Source organism: Berghia stephanieae, chromosome 15, assembly GCF_034508935.2.
Source record: "Berghia stephanieae isolate SIO BIC M18660-M18661 chromosome 15, UCSD_Bste_1.3, whole genome shotgun sequence".
Taxonomy (NCBI): Eukaryota; Metazoa; Mollusca; class Gastropoda; order Nudibranchia; family Aeolidiidae; genus Berghia; species Berghia stephanieae.
The window spans coordinates 15,344,290-15,364,935 of record NC_088374.1 but is presented as its reverse complement, the minus strand read 5'-3'; the positions used below and the strand labels follow the sequence as shown (position 1 = coordinate 15,364,935).

Below are 20,646 nucleotides of genomic sequence, written 5' to 3'. Positions count from 1 at the left end.
CCCAAAGATGACAAAAGAGAGAGAGCAGAGGTAGGCCAAGGTTTACTTGGAAGCTGACCATAGAGTAGGATTTAGGGAAGGAATGACATATCATGGGAGGAAGTGGAGGAGATGATGGCCCAAACCCGAGCGAAATACATGGAGATTTGTGATGGCCAATGGTGACGGCCCAATATGTGACCCTCCGTCTCACAACGGTATTATGTCGGGATGATTCAGACCCCAAAAAGTGAATTTAGAGATAGATTGATGAGAAATTGGACCTTAGAAGTTTTTGCAATGCAAGAAATAGTCTTTATACTCCACCAGAACGTACAGAAATTAAACCCAAGTTGGATATTTGTGGCTATGAATTCAATTTCCCTTACCGAGTGGATCCCAACGTAATACCGCTTCGATACGGTGGGTCACATATGAGCTTGCTTACTTACTTATCCGAACCAGTGACCAGCTGAGCTCTGGCCCTTCAGTCTTGTGCCGCCACGACGTAAGACGTTAGGCATCTTTTGTTGTTGATCAAATATATATAAGCTGAAGGTACTAAAGTGAGCTTTGACGATTCTCCGACATTTAAATTATTAAGAAATAAATAAATAAACAAAACAACAAAACAAAAATTTCCTTTATTCATCCCCAAGGGGAAATTTGTCTATTCCATGGGAAGACTGGAATAACCCAGGCGTCAACCGCAGAGCAGCGCTTCAAAGTGAGCTAGGGCGAGGTGACTTGCTCAAGGCCACACAAAGCAGCGGCGGGTGATTGAACTCGGTACCTTTTGGGTCGGAAGCAAAGACCGTACAATTGAGCCACGCTGTCATCGATGCAAGAAAAAATACTGCATAACATTTACTCATACACATTCTCGCATTCTCTCTTGATTCTGATTCACTTTAAGAATTAAGAATTTTGAGAGTGAGTATAATATTGGCTGGTCAATGATTTTATTCAAGGAAGACATAAAAAACAAGAAACGAAACAAAACAAAAGTATGAGAGGTGAGACTTGGAACTAATACAGGATCCTATGGCTATAGATTTGATGACTTAGATATTCAGCCACGTTGCACCTCTCCCTCCCTCCCTCCCTCCCTCCCTTCCACCCTCCCTTCCTACCTTCCACTTCGTCATAAATTGTTTACATATATACTGTTTTGTTTTTTTCTCCTTCTACATGTCAATTAATAAAAACTGCTGCCGTCATTATTGATCTTCTTATCCACTTCATTCAAAAATGTCTGTAGTATCAAGAAGTTTGAGTTACTTTTGTGTTTCGTGACAAAATATAACAAGCAACATTGAGAGTGTTTTTGGTGCGGCTATGCAGTCTAGTGGTATGACACTCGCTTTCGGATTGGAAGGTCCTGGGTTCCAGCCTTGCTCGGCCCGCTAGAAGGCTCTATCCTCACATTCTCTCACCGTACTCAGGTGTAAAATGAGTACCTGGCCGTTAATAGTGTTATATCTGTCCGAAAAAAAATTGTTATATCACTTAAAAGGCGTCATGTCGTGTTAAATGTTGCCATTGGCCCTGGACCCTTTATAAAGCGCTTTGAGCACGTTTAGTGGATATTGCGCTATATAAAAGCTCAATTTTTAAAAAAAGTTCAAGTTAGTTTGTGTCTGGTGACAAAATATAACAATAACAATCAAGCAACATTGAGAATGTTTTCTAATCAGTTAAATAAAATATTGATGACAGCAAACCCAGCCCCATAATGTTTTTTTTTACATACCCTAGTCCTTCAGAGCCATTGGGTCCATGGAGCTGGAGTCCCAATTGCTTGCTACCCTACTAAAACGACAGGACAACAAACAGCAGAATGGTGTCTTTGTCATTATTTCTAAGCAATAAGATTTTTATTTTTTATTTTGGATTAATCAAATTGTCATTTATAATAATAATAATTATAATAATAATAATAATGATAATAATAATAATAATAATAATAATAATAATAATAATAATAATAATAATAATAATAATAATAATAATAATAATAATAATAATAATAATATTATTATTATTATTATTATTATTATTATTATTATTATTATTATTATTATTATTATTATTATTATTATTATTATTATTATTATTATTATTATTATTATGTATCAGTCATTATTATTGTGGCATCGAAAATAGATGTATGTCCGGGTTTTTTTGGGTTTTTTTTGTTTTCTTTTGTTTTTGTTTTTTTAAATAGATGTAAGATATCCACTTTATATTTGATTACGTAAGCATTCATTTTATAAATATACAATTTCTATTAACTTATAGATAGAATGTCTTGTATTATTTATGGTGCTTACATTTTTCAGGTGAAAAATATCAACCTATATATGCTTATTTCCTTGTGTTTTTTTTATTTTTTATTAATAAATTTATTTAATATTCATTTATTTTATCTACTTACTTATCTTCTTTTTTTTTAATTTCTTCTTTTTTAAAAAAAAATCTTTTCTTTCACACGTGTTTCCTTCTAGTAATTTGTCACCTCAGTGTAGATACAAATAAATGGCTTTTTTTTTTTTGCTTGAATCTGTTATGTAATTGTTAATTGTTAATATCCAGGCCATAAAGATCACTTCCAGTTCCAGGAGGGCGGTATTGTCAGCAAGTCAAAAAAAAAAAAAAAAAAAATAATTAATTAATAGGTAAAAATCATGGTTGCATACATATTTTGAAAACAGAATCGTGAAAATCATCTTTATAGAAAGCAAATAGAGCTGCAGAAAGAATGCATCCTTGAGGGGTGCCATTCATTGTTTTACGTTTTAGCTTTTTTCTTCTTTTTTTTTATTTTTTTTTTTAAATTATACTGATTTTCTTTTTGTTTTGGAATATAAATGCTGAAAGTTTCAAGGGTTACCCTAATAATTTATTTTTTTAACAGTGTGACATAATTTTTTCAACAAGTTAGATTGTTTAGTGCAGAGGGGAAATCGATAACCAACTTTCCCTTTCATCCATGCTTCTATCTATTCACTCATTCATCCATCCATTGCATTATTTATGCCTCCATCCGCCTATCAATCTCTTCATTCATCCATCCATTCATCCTTTCGTCCATCCATTGTATCATCCAGCCATCACTCTCTTAATTCATCCATCCATCCATTCATCCTGTCGTCCATCCATTGCATCATCCAGTCATCAATCTCTTAATTCATCCATCCATCCATCCATCCACCCATCCATCCATCCATCCATCCATCCATCCATCCATCCATCCATCCATCCATCCATCCATCCATTGTATCATCCAGCCATCAATCTCTTAATTCATCCATCCATCCATTCATCCATCCATCCATCCATCCGTCTTTCCATCCAGCCCAATTCGAGGCCATGACAGACGAGTTAGAGAGGCGACGTGAGGAATGTTTACAACTCAAGGCCATGTTGGCAGATAGGACAATCACCACCCATTCTATTGCCAGGTATGTATACCACTATAGTTTCCACCCGAGTGCCCGACTGTCTGTCCTTTCCATAGAGATAGAGAATACAGGACTCCTAGTAGTCTGTGGTCCTTTCCTCTTGAACGACCGGTTCACCCCAAGTGTTCACAGATTTCTCAGAAAAAGAATGTTCCTCAACCATATGTGTCAGTGAATGACATAATCAGTCGGATGGTGAAAAGGTTTGAACTGAGATATTGCCAAGTTTAGTTAGAAGGTCAATTTTCATCCAAAATGAGTTCTTGTCATAAATGATTGAATCAACCCTTTTTGTAACATCTTCGGGAAATATCAAATCTTAATTTCACTTCTCAATATTTTTTACTGCTATTCAAGTTGAAAAAACATGAAATTTGAGAAATGTTGCTGGATACTTTTCCCATGCATCTGTGGTGATTTATTCCATGTACCCTTTTAGTTAGTTACCCAAATGGCAATGTTTTAATAACAGAAATAACACACTTCTGTTTTTCGTTAGGTATTTAAAAAAAAAAAAAAGTTATGGTGACTTTTTTTAAAGTACTTTTTTTTTTCAATAAAATAAAATGAACATTGTCTTTTCAGTTAGAAAAAAAAAATTTAAAAAATAATAATACTCATAGGGGGCAGAGTGGCTCAGTGGTACGGTCTTTGCTTCCTACCCGAAAGGTACCGAGTTCGATCACCCGCCGCTGCTGTGTGGCCTTGAGCAAGTCACCTCGCCTTAGCTCAATTTGCGGCGCTGTACTGCGGCTGACCCCCGGGTTATTTCAGTCTTCCCTTGGAATAGACCCTAGGGACAAATTTCCCCTATGGGATGAATAAAAGACATTTTATTTATTTATTTTATTTTAAATGAGAGGGGGGGGGGGGGGATATAGCTTTATAGTAATTAATTATGGCCGTTAAGAAGTCAATCTGACTGACCGACTTTGATTGATTATTTTTAATCATATGTGACCCTCCGTCTCAAAACGTATGCCGGGATGATTCAGACCCCAAAAAGTGAATTCAGAGATAGATTGATGAGAAATTGGACCTTAGAAGTTTTTGCAATGCAAGACATAGTCTTTATACTCCAGCATAACGTACAGAAATTAAACCCAAGTTGGATATTTGTGGCTATGAATTCAATGTCCCTTACCGAGTTGATCCCGACATTATACCGCTTTGATACGGTGGGTCACATTTCTTAAACGATTTCACAAATTTCTTCCAGAGAGAGTTACGGCGGCTATGACAATCTGGTCAACGAAGACAACGAATTGGAACTGGCATATAAGACACAGAAGGATCTCAATAGGTATGTCTATGTGTCTGTCCATCTGTCTGTCTGTCTGTCTGTCTGTCCGTCCCTGTGCCCTCAGCCTCACTATATTCTCTCAGTGTCTTTCATTAATATTATGTTGTACTTAAATCCTTTTCTGTTTTGTCATAGCCTCCTCTCTCTCTCTCTCTCTCTCTCTCTCTCTCTCTCTCTCTCTCTCTCTCTCTCTCTCTCTCTCTCTCTCTCTCTCTCTCTCTCTCTCTCTCTCTCTCTCTCTCTCTCTCTCTCTCTCCTCTCTCCCTCTCTCTCTCCCTCTCTCTCTCTCCCTCTCTCTCTCTTTTTTTTTCTCTCTTTCTTTCTCTCTCTCTCTCTCTCTCTCTCTCTCTCTCTCTCTCTCTCTCTCTCTCTCTATCTCTCCTGTTTGTGTGTGTGTGTGTGTGTGTGTGTGTGTGTTTGTTTGTGTGTGTTAAGGAAGCAAGCAAATCGGAGTTAGTTGAATTCCACGCAAGCCCACACCAAACAAATAAATGATGAACCCTCCATGGAGCTGCTAGGAGGAACAGCCTAGCACATCTATAGCAATGAAACAGTAACACACCACTTGCTTGAATGTCAACCTCCTGAAGACCTGAGATGCACACATTCCTCCCACCAAATCCAAGCATCAGTAACACAATTTATAGTCACCTGGAACAACTACAAAAGACGTCATCTAACTTCTACGTCATGGCACCTGGCTAGAGCTCAGGTGGTCGCTGGTTCGGATAAGTAAGTAAGTAAGTACATCTATAGATGGTATGCGCTTGGCTAAGAAGCTCACAACATTGCCATCTGGAAGTATAAAGGACCAACACACAAAACTCTGTGTAACCTTGAACTTTTATATAGTCTGGATAATGCATTTAAGTGAGAATTACTCATAAACGTGGATGGCAAAAAAAACCCAACAAAGACCTGAGTGACGTCAACTTCGTTCTATCTGTAGATGCCGCAATGCACACCACATTTTATTCTTTTGCCAAAATGCCAGATGTCAGTACAGGACCAAGCCATTCAGAGGTTTCAATAACGAATAAATAAGAGACGCGACAACACCGAACCGCACTGTCGGCAAACCTTCTCCATAAGAGAGAGAGAGAAAGAGAGAGAGAGAGAGAGAGAGAGAGAGAGAGAGAGAGAGAGAGAGAGAGAGAGAGAGAGAGAGAGAGAGGGAGAGAGAGAGAGAGAGAGAAATAGAGAAAGAGAGAGATAGAGAAATAGAGAGAGAGAGAGAGAGAGAGAGAGAGAGAGAGAGAAGAAGAAGAAGAAGAAGAAGAAGAAGAAGAAGAAGAAGAAGAAGAAGAAGAAGAAGTAGACGCAAAGCAGTAACAGAGCAGCACAAAATCACGAACAGAATGGATGCCCCCCCCCCCCAAACAGGACGTTGGGGAGGATGGGAGCTGTATCATCATCAGAGAGTGACAAATTGTGGAGCAGGCGCTGGTGTAAGATACAGAACTGAAAAAGTGTGTCTGAAACAACAGTGCCGGACAAAGCAAGACAGAAAGATGCAAGAATCAAACAAACAAGAACCATCCCAAAAAATCAGTCTTCCTCGACTGGGGATCGAACCTCAGACCTTCTGGTGCCCTCCATCTCATGATGAGGTTTTTTTTTGTTTGTTTTTTACATTGTCCGCCAAAGAAGAGGAAGTGAGTGGTCCGTTCAAAGTACGTACAGAGATAATTAATGGAAGCCATAATACTGAACACAGAAAGAACACAGCAGAAACCAGTGGGAGAGGAAATAGGAAGAAGACGATGGAGGTGGATTGGACACACGCTTAGAAAGAATGACTCCACGCACTATAACAAAGAAAGTATTGGACTGGAACCCTCAGGGCAGAAGATCAAGGGGAAGGCCACGAGGAACATGGAGAAGAATTAAAGACGCTGATATACAGAGAAGTGGTAAGACCTGGAATGAGATCAAAAAAAAAAAGTTAGCTCAGGATAAAGAAGGATGGAAACTGTTTGTCTGTGGCCCATAGGGTGAAAAAGGCAATGATGATGATGATGATGATGATGATGATGATGATGATGATGATATTGAATGACTGCATACAATGAAATCCTCTGGAACAATGCTGGATGATTCTCAGCCTTTGATGAATATGATCAAGAGAGAAAGTCTAGGGAGATAAAAAGAAAAAGAAAAGGACAGAAATTGGTTTTCTATCAGAAGGAAAAGATGCAAACACCTTCCCAAGCAAGATCACCTCACCTCTCCTCACCTCAGTCTCCTGACCTCCCAAGGTCACCTCGCCTCACCTCAGTCTCCTAAACTCCCAGGGTCACCTCACCTCAGTCTCCTGATCTCCCAAGGTCACCTCGCCTCACCTCAGTCTCCTGAACTCCCAAGGTCACCTCACTTCAGTCTCCTGACCTCCCAAGGTCACCTCACCTCAGTCTCCTGACCTCCCAAGGTCACCTCGCCTCACCTCAGTCTCCTGAACTCCCAAGGTCACCTCATCTCACTTCAGTCTCATGACCTCCCAAGGTCACCTCATCGCACTTCAGTCTCCTGACCTCCCAAGGTCACATCACCTCAGTCTCCTGACCTCCCAAGGTCATCTCATCTCAATCTCCTGACCTCCCAAGATCACTTCAGTCTCCTGACCTTCCAAGATCACCTCACCTCACCTCAGTCTCCTGACGTCCCAAGGTCACCTCATCTCACCTCAAGTCGACTGACCGTTTCCATCGTAGAGGAGACACGAGAGCTGATCCTGCAGCTAGCTATGCTTGGCGCCATTCGTCTCTGATGTCTGTCTGCCCGGCAAAGAGGCTAGTGGACACATCGGTGCGTCGAGATATCTTCACCCACAAGATAAGGTAAGTCGTTCCATCAGGATTGAAGGAGCGGACATGTCTGTCCACATTAATTAGACGGAAGGAAGGAAGGAACGTTGAAATTTGTATTTTTTTGAATGTCACTTTTGTGTTTTAACTGACTTTTTCGTTAATTTGTATTGGTACTGTAAATAAAAAGACAAATGCAATTTTTAGAGCACCTAAATCGACAACATAAATGTATTATTAAACATCTTGCTCTCACAGGAAAGATAGAAGGTAAAATGAGTAAGTTATAAAGGTAGACCAAGAAAAACAAAATTATGTGAATAGTTTGAACAGCTGGGTGACAAAGAAAGAGAAGAGTAATATTTGTTTTTTTGTTTTTTTTTGGAGGTTATCTGATCAGAGAGAGAGAGAGAGAGAGAGAGAGAGAGAGAGAGAGAGAGAGAGAGAGAGAGAGAGAGAGAGAGAGAGAGAGAGAGAGAGAGAGAGAGAGAGATGAATGGCGTACGATGATCACCGATGTCTGGCACAGACTTGGTACTTAAAGAAGAATGTATCGATCTATTTATATCTCTATTAAAAAAAAACAACAACAACAACAAAAAACACACGAAATTACGCCATTTCGCAGTGAGTCGCATCATCAGATCCCGTCGCCTAGGCGTTTCATGAAGGAATATAGATAATCCATCAAACATGGCGTCTGAATTCAACAGGAATCACCCATGTTGTCCGTTTTAATCCTTTGTAACAAAGTTGACATTTTGATCCTAACATATAATATTGCATGGTCTTCTGATTATTCTAAACATTGTTCATCACCTGGGTGGGGATCCTGACCTCCCATAACGGGCAGGGAGGTCCATATATCTCCCTATATCTGTTATCCAACATGCTTTCCGTCTTTGTCTTAGGCTGAGATTACTTGGCCGGAGTCCTAACTGGGAGGGAAACAGTCAATGCACAGTTATTGTTTTGGGAGATGATATTTTTTTCCATGTAAGTCATCTCTCTGTTATGTATTATTATATTTGTTATTTTGAATTTATAATGTAAGCATTTGAGTGTATTCCTCTTTGTTGGATTTTGTGCTTGTGTCCGGATGAGACTTATAGGTGATCTCAAACTAAGTACATTGATGGTATGCTCTTGGAATCTACATCTGATCCCTATTTGTTCCCAGTTCCCCAATGTCTTACTTTTTCTTGGGTGCTTTAAGTCACTCAACCCTAACACCGACTATATCCGTAGTTTACCCGGGGTTACTTTTACCCCATGCCTATTTGTTACATTTTATAGGCGTAACATCAAAGATAATGTTTTTTAGTTTTTACATGTTAATGATAGTTGAATAAAACTATCTATGCACATGCTCATTTTTAATACATTTTTTTTTCAATTTTGAACAGTAACAAAAAATCTCTAGGATTGAGTGAGTTAATTGTAATTCTAGACCTTTTTACTATCTCATGTTCTTCCTTTTTACTGGCGCTGATATAACCTAAATGTGTTGGAAGCGCCGTAAAACCCTTAAAAACAAAAACAAAACACCTAACGAGGCTCAGCCTATCCATGGACGTTGAAAACAAAAATGTGACCACCGTATCGAAGCGTTATTATGTCGGGATCCACTCGGTAAGGGAAATTGAATTCATAGCCACAAATATCCAACTTGGGTTTAATTTCTGTACGTTCTGGTGGAGTATAAAGACTATTTCTTGCTTTGCAAAAACTTTTAAGGTCCAATTTCTCATCAATCTATCTCTAAATTCACTTTTTGGGGTCTGAATCATCCCGACATAATACCGTTTTGAGACGGAGGGTCACAAATTATCCCTGGTCTTGAACACTTGACCCATCACGGCTATGTGGTCTAGTGGTATGACACTCGCTTTCGGATCGGAAGGTCCTGGGTTCGAGCCTCGCGCTCGGCGCATAGTTGAGTCCTTGAAAAAGGCTATTCACTCACATTCTCTCACCGTACTCAGGTTTAAAATGAGTACTTGGCCGTTAACAGCGTTGTCCTTGTCCGAAAAATTGTAATATCGCCTAACAGGCGTCATGTATCGTCCTACATGATAAATGTTGCTGTTGACCAGGGACCCCTTGTAAAGCGCTTTTAGCACATTTAGTGGATATTGCGCTATATAAAAGCTCATTTTTTTTTTTAAAGGACGCTGGACAAAATTAGTTGAGGGCATAAACCGCTTATCATAACAATTATTATAATATCATCACACCTTGCCGGTCTTCTGTCTACTATCTAGTAGAATGAAACATGTACTGTACTGTACTGCGTTTCATATAACACGGATATCTTCAGGCAGATCTCCAGCCTTTTTTCAAAGGCTCAACTCTGCGTCGCTGTGAGCGGGAATCTCTCTCTCTCTCTCTCTCTCTCTCTCTCTCTCTCTCTCTCTCTCTCTCTCTCTCTCTCTCTCTCTCTCTCTCTCTCTCTCTCATTCTCTCTCTCTATCACTCTCTCTCTCTCTCTCTCTCTCTCTCTCTCATTCTCTCTCTCGATCACTCTCTCTCTCTCTCTCTCTCTCTCTCTCTTTCTCTCTCTTTCTCTTTCTATCTCTCTCTTTGCGAAGTCCCAGGTTTTAGAATTTTTAACAATAATATGAGGCTCGTTTATTCGGTCGGTATTTGAATTTGAAGGACGAGTTTCTTGGCCAAAACTTTTATAAACGTGTATTTTCCGAGTAACGTAACATAGAAGTCACTGACTGATATCAATTATTTCCTAATACTACGTACCTCCCCCATTGTGCTGCTGCTGACAGTATCGACGTCACTTTGAAGTTTTCTTATCTCACACATAATCCATCCACCCCCCCCCCCCCCCCCCCCCCCCCATTGTGCTGCTGCTGACAGTATCGACGTCACTTTGATGTTTTCTTATCTCACACATAATCCATCCACCCCCCCCCCCCCCCCCCATTTTGCTGCTGCTGACAGTATCGACGTCACTTTGATGTTTTCTTATCTCACACATAATCCACCACCACCACCCCCACCCCCTTCCCCTTCTCCCATAGTGGGCAGGGAGGTACTTACTGTGTCTTCTATCCCCCTATAGATAGTATGCGCTTGGCTAAGAAGCTCATAACATTGCCATCCGGAAGTATAACGGACCAACACACAAAACTGTGTGTATCCATGAACGTTTATAGTCGGGTTAATACAGTTCAGTGAGAATTACTCATAAATCCGGATGGCAAAAAAAAACAATAACAAAGACCTGAGTGACGTCATCTTCGAACTATCTATAGTGCAATTTCCCCTTATGTTCTGTGAGATAAAATTCAATCTTTTTTTTCTCTTTTTATTCTTATATAAAGTTATGACTTGTTTTGATAATCGTGTGACAGTTTAGTTATTTAAAAAAAGATATAAAGTACGTGTATTCGTGCGGCTATGTGGTCTAGTGGTATGACTATGACACTCGCTTTCGGATCGGAAGGTCCTGGGTTCGAGCCTCGCTCGGCGCATAGTTGAGTCCTTGGAAAAGACTCTTTACTCACATTCTTTCACCGTACTCAGGTGTAAAATGAGTACCTGGCCGTTAACAGCGTTGTCTTTGTCCGAAAAATTGTAATATCGCCTAACAGGCGTCATGTCCCGTCCTACATGTTAAATGTCGCTGTTGACCAGGGACCCCTTGCAAAGTGCTTTGAGCCCATTTAGTGGATATTGCGCTATATAAAGCTCAATTTTTATTTGTTTATTTTTTTATTATTTTTTTTTGTATCTTGTTCATTTACTCTTTCTGTCTTTTTGATTTTTTTTTTTTAATTTTTATTTATTTATGGGGGGGGGGGGGGGGGGGGGGGTTGATGAGCATGCGGCGAGGAAAAATGCTAAATGGCTGGTGGGTTTTCGATGCTAAATTTTAATTCTTTCACGAACAAAGATAAATTGTTACAGGGATGAACCCTCTCCTTACCACCCATATGAAAATCGTCACATTTGTTACGATGCAGCCAACGTTTTTCTCATTCTAATTTCTTTTGTACATCATAATAGTATTTGAACAAAAATGTTTGCTATAGTTAAAGTATATTAACAATGCGTTGAAGAGCTCGTTTAGCAAAATTAAAATATGTAGGCTTTTGCAAGAACTATAGCAAGATTTTGTGTTTGAGTGAAATAAATCTATTTTTCTATAGGTTGGGTGTGAAGTTTTGGGGAAAATTCGGAAAATGGCCGGTAAGGAGAGAGTTAAAGGAATTTTGGTTGTCGAAAACTCCAATTGGGCAACCCCTATTGTCGTGACACAGGTCGTCTGCTGTACACTTGACTGCACAACTAGCAGACGAGACATTCCAAACACATTCAGTCCCAAGATCTACTCTGTGTATGTATGTGTGTGTGTATGTATGTATGTATGTATTTATATGTGTGTGTGTGTGTATGTATGTATGTATGTATGAATAGATGGATGGATGGATGGATGGATGGATGCATGTATGTATGTATGTATGTATGTATGTATGTATGTGTGTGTGTGTGTGTGTGTGTCTGTGTGTGTGTCTGTCTGTCTGTCTGACGGGGGCGGGGTTGTGTGTTTGGGAGTAAGTGCGTGTGTGTTTGTGTATATGTGTGTCTACACGTGTCTGTTTGTGTACACGTGTCTGTTTGTGTACACGTGTCTGTCTGTGTACATGTGTTGATGTGTGTGAACATGTGTTTTTATGTGTGTGTGTTGTGTGTGTGTGTTTGTATGTGTGTGTATGTGTGTGTTGTTTTCGTACCTGTCGCAGGTCGTGACATACATACTCGGAGCACAGGTCATGAAACGAAGAGAGAAAGAACGAATTAGGGGGAGAGGAGGAGAGGAGAGGTAGATGAAGGCCAGTTGACTCCACAATAAATATCTATTAACCTACGGTTGACATTTTCCTATATTGATGCTATGCGTTCGGTATAATGCTCACAACATCCGCCAGCCAGATTAACCCTCTCCTTACCAGCCTTTTTCACGATTTCCCCCAAAACTTCACACCCAACTAACACGAAATATATTTTTTTATCATTCAGACACAATAGCAGTAAAATTCTTCCGATGCATAATTTCTTTAGCAAAACATACTCTACAACACACTGTTCATTTTCTTTAAATTTTACGATGTACAAAAGAAATTTGAATAAGAAAAAGGTGAGACGAATGAGACGATTTTCCTATAGGTAGTTGGTTAGGAGAGGGTTAAAAATACCAACACACAAAACTGTGTAACCTGTAAGTTATTGTCTGACTGCTGAGTGGCGTCAAATTCGTTCCTTCTATAGCCGACTGTAAAGACTTGCCTGTTATCGGGCCGAACTAATCAAGCCTTAGCCCTCGTTAACTGATAGCCTGACACTGACCAAAAAATGACGTCAAAATGCCAGTCTTTTGCCACAAAAGAAAACAAATCGTGAGTTGTATTCAATAGTTCAACCAATGGGACCACTTGTTCCTTGAGCTCTACTAACGACTCACTAGGCGGTGCAAAAAAACAAAAAACAACAAATAATGACGTCAAAAGGCCAGTCTTTTGGGGTTTCAGTGTCAGGCTATAACTTAACAATGGCTACGATCAAGGCCCAAAGATTCTGATCATTCCTCACCATTTTAACACAGGCTGTCCAAGTAAAGCAATCATCCCTGTCTGTTGTCGTCAAGTCGTGTGTGTGTTTGTCTATGCAATTTATCACTTTATTATTGTGGCAAAGTGTTGTGATAATTGCTCACAAATTACTGTGAAGGATGATCGTAGCCTTCGTTAAATCGTAGCCTGACACTACCACCCCCCCCCTCCCCTCCCCTCCCTCTCACACCCCCCCCCCTCCCATAAAAACAATATGTCAAAATACAAGGCGACGACCATCAAACACACCAAATAAAAAAAAGATTTTAATATAAAATTGTGGGTTGTATTCAATAGATGCTGTGCGCTTGGTCTGAAACTCACAGCATCGCCATCCGGAAGTAGAACGGACCAACACACAAAATTGTGTTTAGCCTTGAACGTTTATAGTCTGGTTAATACAGTTCAGTGAGCATTACTCATAAACGCGGATGGCGAAAAACAATAACAAAGACCCGAGTGACGTCATCTTCGAACTATCTATTGGTTGAACTATAATGAACACAACTCACGATTTGCTTTCTTTTGTGGCGAAAGACTTGTCTTTTGACGTAATTTTTTTTTTGGTCGAAACGTTTATGAAAGCTCCTGTAAGGCTATGCGTTTTTTCGAAGGCCACGAACCGAGTCGGCTGCGTGGCATGTTTTAAAGGTAGCTATGCTCTTGGGCTGAGTTTTCTTTGTCCAAGGGTTGATGTGGACACAACAAAATCAACGTTGAAACGAATAGATTGCTTCGAGAACTTTGTTTTTGAAATTGTTTCACTTCACCTGAATGGGCATGATCTATAGATAGAATGCGCTTGGCCAAGGAGTTCACAACATTGCCATCCGGAAGTATAACGGACCAACACACAAACTCTGTGTAACCATGAACTTTTATAGTCTGGTTAATACAGTTTAGTGAGAACAACTCACAAACGCGGATGGCAAAAACAATAACAAAGGCCTGAGTGACGTCATCTGTATACTATCTATATTACATTTCCATGTGCTCGAGGTCATTGGTCACATTGGAATATGTGCTCAAAGTGACCCACATAGTGACAAGGGTTCCCCCTTTTGTTTTTTTTTTGAAATATCTAACATCACCATTGGTCATTTTGTTCAGTATGACACATGGGTATGTTTACAACTTTCATAAACAAAACAGCGTGTTTGCATTTTAAAAGAAATGTCCAATCGTTGAACATTAACAAATCACGTGACTGATGACCTGGTTGGACGAAAACATGAATATAGATCGCTCCCATCGTTTCACTTTACCTTAATTGTGACCCATCGTCTCAAAACGATATAATGTCGGAACGAACCAGATACTTAAAAGCCGAATTTAATGTTAGATTGTTCAAAATTATAAATCGTTAGCATTAGCACGCCTAAAATAGGGTATCCATTCTCCTCAATAAATCGTTGAAACTAAACACGTCTGATTTTTCTGGCTATAATTCAGTTTTCAACATCTTAACCAATCCGATTTAATACCGTTTTGAGGCGAAGGGTCACAATTTAGGCGACGGCGACAAGTCGACCAGTGTTTTGCAATTTTTTTTGGTGTCACCCATCCTATCAATGACCGCGTTCGTTTCAGTTTGACTTTGTCACGGCACGACATGACATAACGTCATGGTATACAGGGCGACGTGTACTTATACGCAGGTCTGATAACGAAAACCAAAACAATAATAATTGTTGTAATGGAAATACACGTACTCTCAAAACAATGCAAAATATGTACCAATACAACGTTTAAAAAAAAACAAAAACAAGCCCGTAATTGCGTTCTGTTATCAGACCTGTAAAATACGTGTACGTTTGACCAATACTTTTCCACGCCCCCCCCCCCCCCCCCCCCCCCCCCCCCCCCCCCCCCCCCCCTACCCTATTTCATTTTCTTTATTTCTTTTTTTTTTCTTTCTTTTTTTTTTTTTTTTTTTTTTTTTTTTTTGGTAATAAAGTGAATACGAACTGCAATGTTTATTTATATTGTTTTGTTTGTTTTTAGTTTAGTTTTGCTTAGTATTTTGTTTATATATTTTCTACACATTTAGAGCCCGTTTGTACCGAGGTCGTCAAGCTCCCACACTATCTGGGATGCCCATGGGAATGTATCTGTAAGTTTTCTACCCTATTATGGTGGTCCTTTTTTGTCTGCTATGCATGCGTGCGCTAAGCCTGAAGAGTATATAGATAAAATAAGTACCCGAATACATACATACATAAATAAATAGATCAATAAATGAATGAATGACGTTACGAATGAATGAACAAATAAACAAATTAATAAATAAATATCTAAATGAATGAATGAATGAATGAATGAACAAGAAAATAAGTAAATATATGAAAAATAAATAGATAAATAAATAAATAAACACACACACACACATATATATATATATATTATATATATATATATATATATATATATATATATATATATATATATATATATATATATATATATATATATATATACATATATATATATAAACGAATGAATAAATTAATGAGCAATTGCTAGATGAAGTAATGAATAAATAAATACAGAAATAAATAAATGAATAAAAACAACACGATATATTATAATAGATACATACATGAATGAATGAATGAGTCAATACAATAATGGATAAATGAGTCAATAAATAGATAATTCCGTACATAAATAGATAAATGAATATATGCACACATACATACATGAATTACTACATAAATGAATGAATGAATGAATAAATAATGATTAATACATAAATGAATAAGTAGATTAAATAAATACATTAGAGGCAAATAAATAAATAAATAAATAAATAAATAAATATTCTAGTTACCGCTCAGCTGCTACTGTACAAAGATACATCGTGCGTGCTCCATTGATTCGCTTTTCAAAGCTTTTTTTTTTATTTTATTTTTTTTTTTAAATTTCACTTATTTATGTTTTTTTTAATTAAGATTCCCCAGCAGGCTACATGCTAACAAAATGACGTTTTTAATGTTGACCTACCTGAGGTGAAATCTGGACTCATGTCGGAATGACCCAGATAAATACAATCTGCTAGTTTTAATACGTCAGATATGATATATGGAATGTTTTGTTTTTATTCTGGGGGGGTTTAATGTGTCTGTTTTTGTATTGTTTTCTTTTTTTTTATTTTTTGGGTTTTTTTCTGTTTGTTTGTTTGTTTGGTTTTTTTTTTTTGTTTGTTTCGAGTGTGTTTTTTTTATTTTTTTTTTTTTTTTGTTTCGTTTATTTCATTTTTTTTTTTTTGGGGGGGGGGGGGGGGGGATGTTGTTTGTTTTTTGTATGGTTTTTGTTTTGTTTTTTTTGTTTTTTTTGGGGGGGGGGGGGGTGTTTGTTTTTTTTTTTTTTTTTTTGTATTTAAAAATAAGTAAAAAATAATAATTTGTGGTATACCCCAATATGGTACCGTTATGAGTCCACGTTTGTAGCCTCTCCTACTTTTTGTGGCATGTGGTATGACACTGACTTGCTTTCGGATCGAACCTCTCTCGGCGCATAGTTGAGTCCTTGGAAAAGGCTCTTCACTCATACGCATATTCTCTCACAGTACTGAGATGTAAAATGAGTACCTGGCCGTTAACAGAGTTGTCTCTCACGGAGAAAGTTAGAACATCGCCTAATAAATAGGCGTCATGTCTCGTCCTATGTGTTAAGTTAAGTGTTGCTGTTGGCCTGGGACCTCTTGTAAAGCGCTTATATATATATATATATATATATATATATATATATATATATATATTATATATATATATATATATATATATATATATATTTATGAGTGTTGGTGGGTACTTGTAGGTACGAAAGTGCTCGATAATGGTGGTTAGAGCTAATATATAATGTAAATTTTCACTCACATTTTCTGCCGAGACGACTCGTTTCTGTGTATTTCTCACACTTCTTCAGTCGGCATAATCCATTTTGTCATGTCCGTAGAAAACTCCAAACTAAAGTTTAGTTTGGAGTTTTCTACGGACATGACAAAATGGATTATGCCGACTGAAGAAGTGTGAAAAACACAGAAACGAGTCGTCTCGGCAGAAAATGTGAGTGAAAATATACATTATATATATATATATATATATATATATATATATATATATATATATATATATATATATATATATATATATATATATATATATATATATATATATATATATATATATATATATATATATATATATATTAAAAAAGCTCAACATGTCAACAAGTGAACAAGTCAGGTGTCGAGACTCCATTCCCCCTTCAATCTCTCTTACAATTACAATAGCCGCCTTACCCTTCACATATGTATATATATATATATATATATATATATATATATATATATATATATATATATATATATATATATATATATATATATATATATATGTGTGTGTGTGTGTGTGTGTGACCCTCGCCTAAAAACGGTATTAAGTCGGGATGACTAAGATGCTGAAAATGGAATTTGTAGCCAGAAATATCATGCATAAGTTGAGTTTGTATGCTTTATAGAGGAAAGGAATATCATATTTTACTGTGTTAAATACCAACGTTTTATATTTTTGACCAGTTTAACTATAATTTGACTTTTTAGTATCTGGTCCATCCCGACATAATACGATTTGAGACGTTGGGTCACATATATATATATAATACTCGCCGGATTCCTACACGCTGTCAGAGGATCCAAAAAGCGTGCTAGAATTCGAGCGGCCTGAAATCCGATGCTCGCATATCAGGTAAACCAAAACATTCGGTCACCCATCTCCTCCCTCCAGCGTGTTGTGTTCGTATTGTAGAACGTGTTTGGGATTTGACCTGGTCTAGGATCCAGCGAGTATTGTAGTATCCAGGTACTCCTTCACACCTGAGTCAAGTGCCCACAGTGTGTGTGTGTGTGTTTGTGTGTAAGTTTTTTTGCTATTTGTGCTAGTTTTTTTTACACATGCTTGGCTCAAAGCTTTAATACTGCTCTAAGATCGGAATTAATTTTGTTAGTTTAAATCTCATACATTTATTTATTTATTTATTTATTTATTTATTGTCAGAGAGAGAGAAAAAAATAAAGAGAGATAGAGAGAGAGCAAAAAAACCCCAGAGAGATAGAGGAGAGAGAGAGAGAGAGAGAGAGAGAGAGAGAGAGAGAGAGAGAGAAAGAAATATTTTTCTTTTTTTAAAATAAAAACCCATGCGATATAAATGCTTTACCTTCTGCACGCAATTGGTTTCATTACACACTTCCGGTTGATTTCCAAATTGGTTAATGATTGGTTAGACGACTGTGTTGTCAATACATGCTAAATCACATTTACACCATTCCTCAGATTAACCTGTCATTTTTTTTTTTCTCATTAATTTGGTGGCTTGAATAGGAAAATACAAATCTTGCTTGTTTGTAGGTTTTTTTCTTTTTTTTTTTTTTTTTTTTTTTTTTTTTTTTTTCTTCTTTTTTTCTGTTTTTTTTTTTTTTTTTTTTTTTTTGAGGGGGGGGGGGGGGGGGGGGGAGTTTGTTTTGTTTGTGTTTTGTTGTTGTTTTTATTTTTTATTTTGGGGGGAGGGGGGGGGGGTCTTCCTGATAGAACCGTCATATCCTGAATGTTTTGAAACTTGTAACGTTCTCTGGTGATTCTAAGACAGACCAGCCTTATTGAAAATCTAAATATTCCTAATTTTTTTAGGAGATAAACATTGTAATCGTTTTATTTAACTTTAAAATTCAACAATTTACCATCACAAGGATTAAACAACACTTCACAATCCTTAAAATTAGGTAGTCTGGCGGGCATCAACTTAGAGATGATCATGCTGGGTGGGGTTCCTGACCTCCCATAGTGGGCAGGGGGGTACATACTGTGTCTTCTATCCCCTTATATCTGTTTTCCAACATGCTTTCTGTCTTTGTCTTGGAATGAGATTACTTGGTTTTGTCCTGGCCCTGGCCGGATGTCCTGGCTGGGAGGGAAACAGTCGAATGTATAGTTAGTTTTGGGAGGTGATATATTTTTCATTGTAAATCATCTCTCTGTTATGCACTGTATTATGCTCTCTTTATATTATATATTATGATTTGTTGTGTTCCTCGAAGCGGGTACCTGTGCTTGTGTCTGGATGAGACACTTAGTGATCTCAAACTAAGTACTTTGATAGAGTGCTTTTGGAATCTACACCTGTTTCTTATTTGAACCAATTCCCCTTTGTCTTCCCTTTTCTTGGATGCTTTATTGTAATTCTAAAACTTTTTACTATCCCATTTTCATCCTTTTTACTGGCGCTGATATGACCTTTATGTGTTGCAAGCGCCGTAAAACCCTTAAAAACAAAAACAGAGATGATCATGCAGTTCTGAAATTGGAGCCAACATAATTTCGGAATTCTATACGAAGTTTTCGTAATAGTAGGAAGATCTGTTCTAAGGTGTCCAATGGATTGATTTAGGGCTAACCCACACCGGAGACCGACTCCGACGACCCGGCACTGCCGTCCTCTGCCGTCTTCCGGATAAAGACGTCGGGCATGGGCAAAATAACTAAGTAATACTGAGAATGAAGTGAAGAGCCGCTAGACCTACCCATACAATTATGTTTTGTAGCACTGGCGTTATAGTTATAGCAAGTATTTTTTTTTCCTCTTATTTTTTTATACAAAGCGTTTTCGCCTTTTGGTTGGTGGATGGCGCTAAAACGAGGTTTTTAGTATTTTTATATATTGTAGATAAGCGATTGGTCCAGGCACGCCGCCCGGCAACGGCGGTCATCTTGGTTCTAAACAAAGAAAATCGTTACTTTTTATTCTTCATGCCGGCTAGAACTTTTCACATCCCTTGTGATCAGAAAGTGTAAAAGTCAAAACATGATCAGATTTATTATGTTTTATTTTTTTTTTCCCTCTGGATACGCTTTTATTTTTATGCTCGCCGGAGAAATATTTCATACGGGCGTCCGCCATTGTTCCGATAGTTTAGAGCCAGTGTTACTAAGTTACCAGTGACGTTACGACTGTTGAAGATTATTGAGTAGTAATACGCTTCAACAGTCGTAACGTCACTTCCCTCGTAATGACGGATGGTAACTTAGTAACACTGTCTCTAAACTATCGGAACAATGGCGGATGGATGCCCTTATGAAATATTTCCCCGGCGAGCATAAAAATAAAAGCGTATCCAGAGGGAAAAAAAAAACAATTTAATCTGATCATGTTTTGACTTTTACACATTCTGATCACAAGACATATGAAAAGTTTAAACCGGCATGAAGAACAAAAAGTACCGATTTTCTTTTGTTTAGAACCACGGCAACGGCCGCTGTTGCTGGGCGACGTGACACCAGACTATTTGAATCCAATTGAGGCTGGCGGTATAACGGTGGTCGGTATAAAGAGGTTTGAGTGTACGTATTGTTTTGTTTTCCATAGTACGGCAGTTCAGTCAGTCGACTGGTTCAATCACTCCATCGATTGAT

The 20,646-nt window shown here is 37.9% G+C and overlaps 1 protein-coding gene across 3 annotated transcripts in view; it reads left to right on the top strand.

Moving 5' to 3' along the window:
* Nucleotides 1-20,646, top strand: part of LOC144960693 (unconventional myosin-Va-like) — a 174,921-nt gene that overhangs the window by 99,003 nt on the left and 55,272 nt on the right. For 2 of the 3 annotated variants that reach the window (XM_078893982.1, XM_078893981.1), the window contains 2 exons: nucleotides 3,338-3,443; nucleotides 4,663-4,746. In XM_078893982.1, coding sequence (XP_078750108.1) covers nucleotides 3,338-3,443; nucleotides 4,663-4,746 — 190 coding nt within the window. Of the gene's footprint in view, nucleotides 1-3,337; nucleotides 3,444-4,662; nucleotides 4,747-15,230; nucleotides 15,294-20,646 lie in introns of all 3 variants that reach the window. The other variant, XM_078893980.1, reaches the window with a different exon arrangement.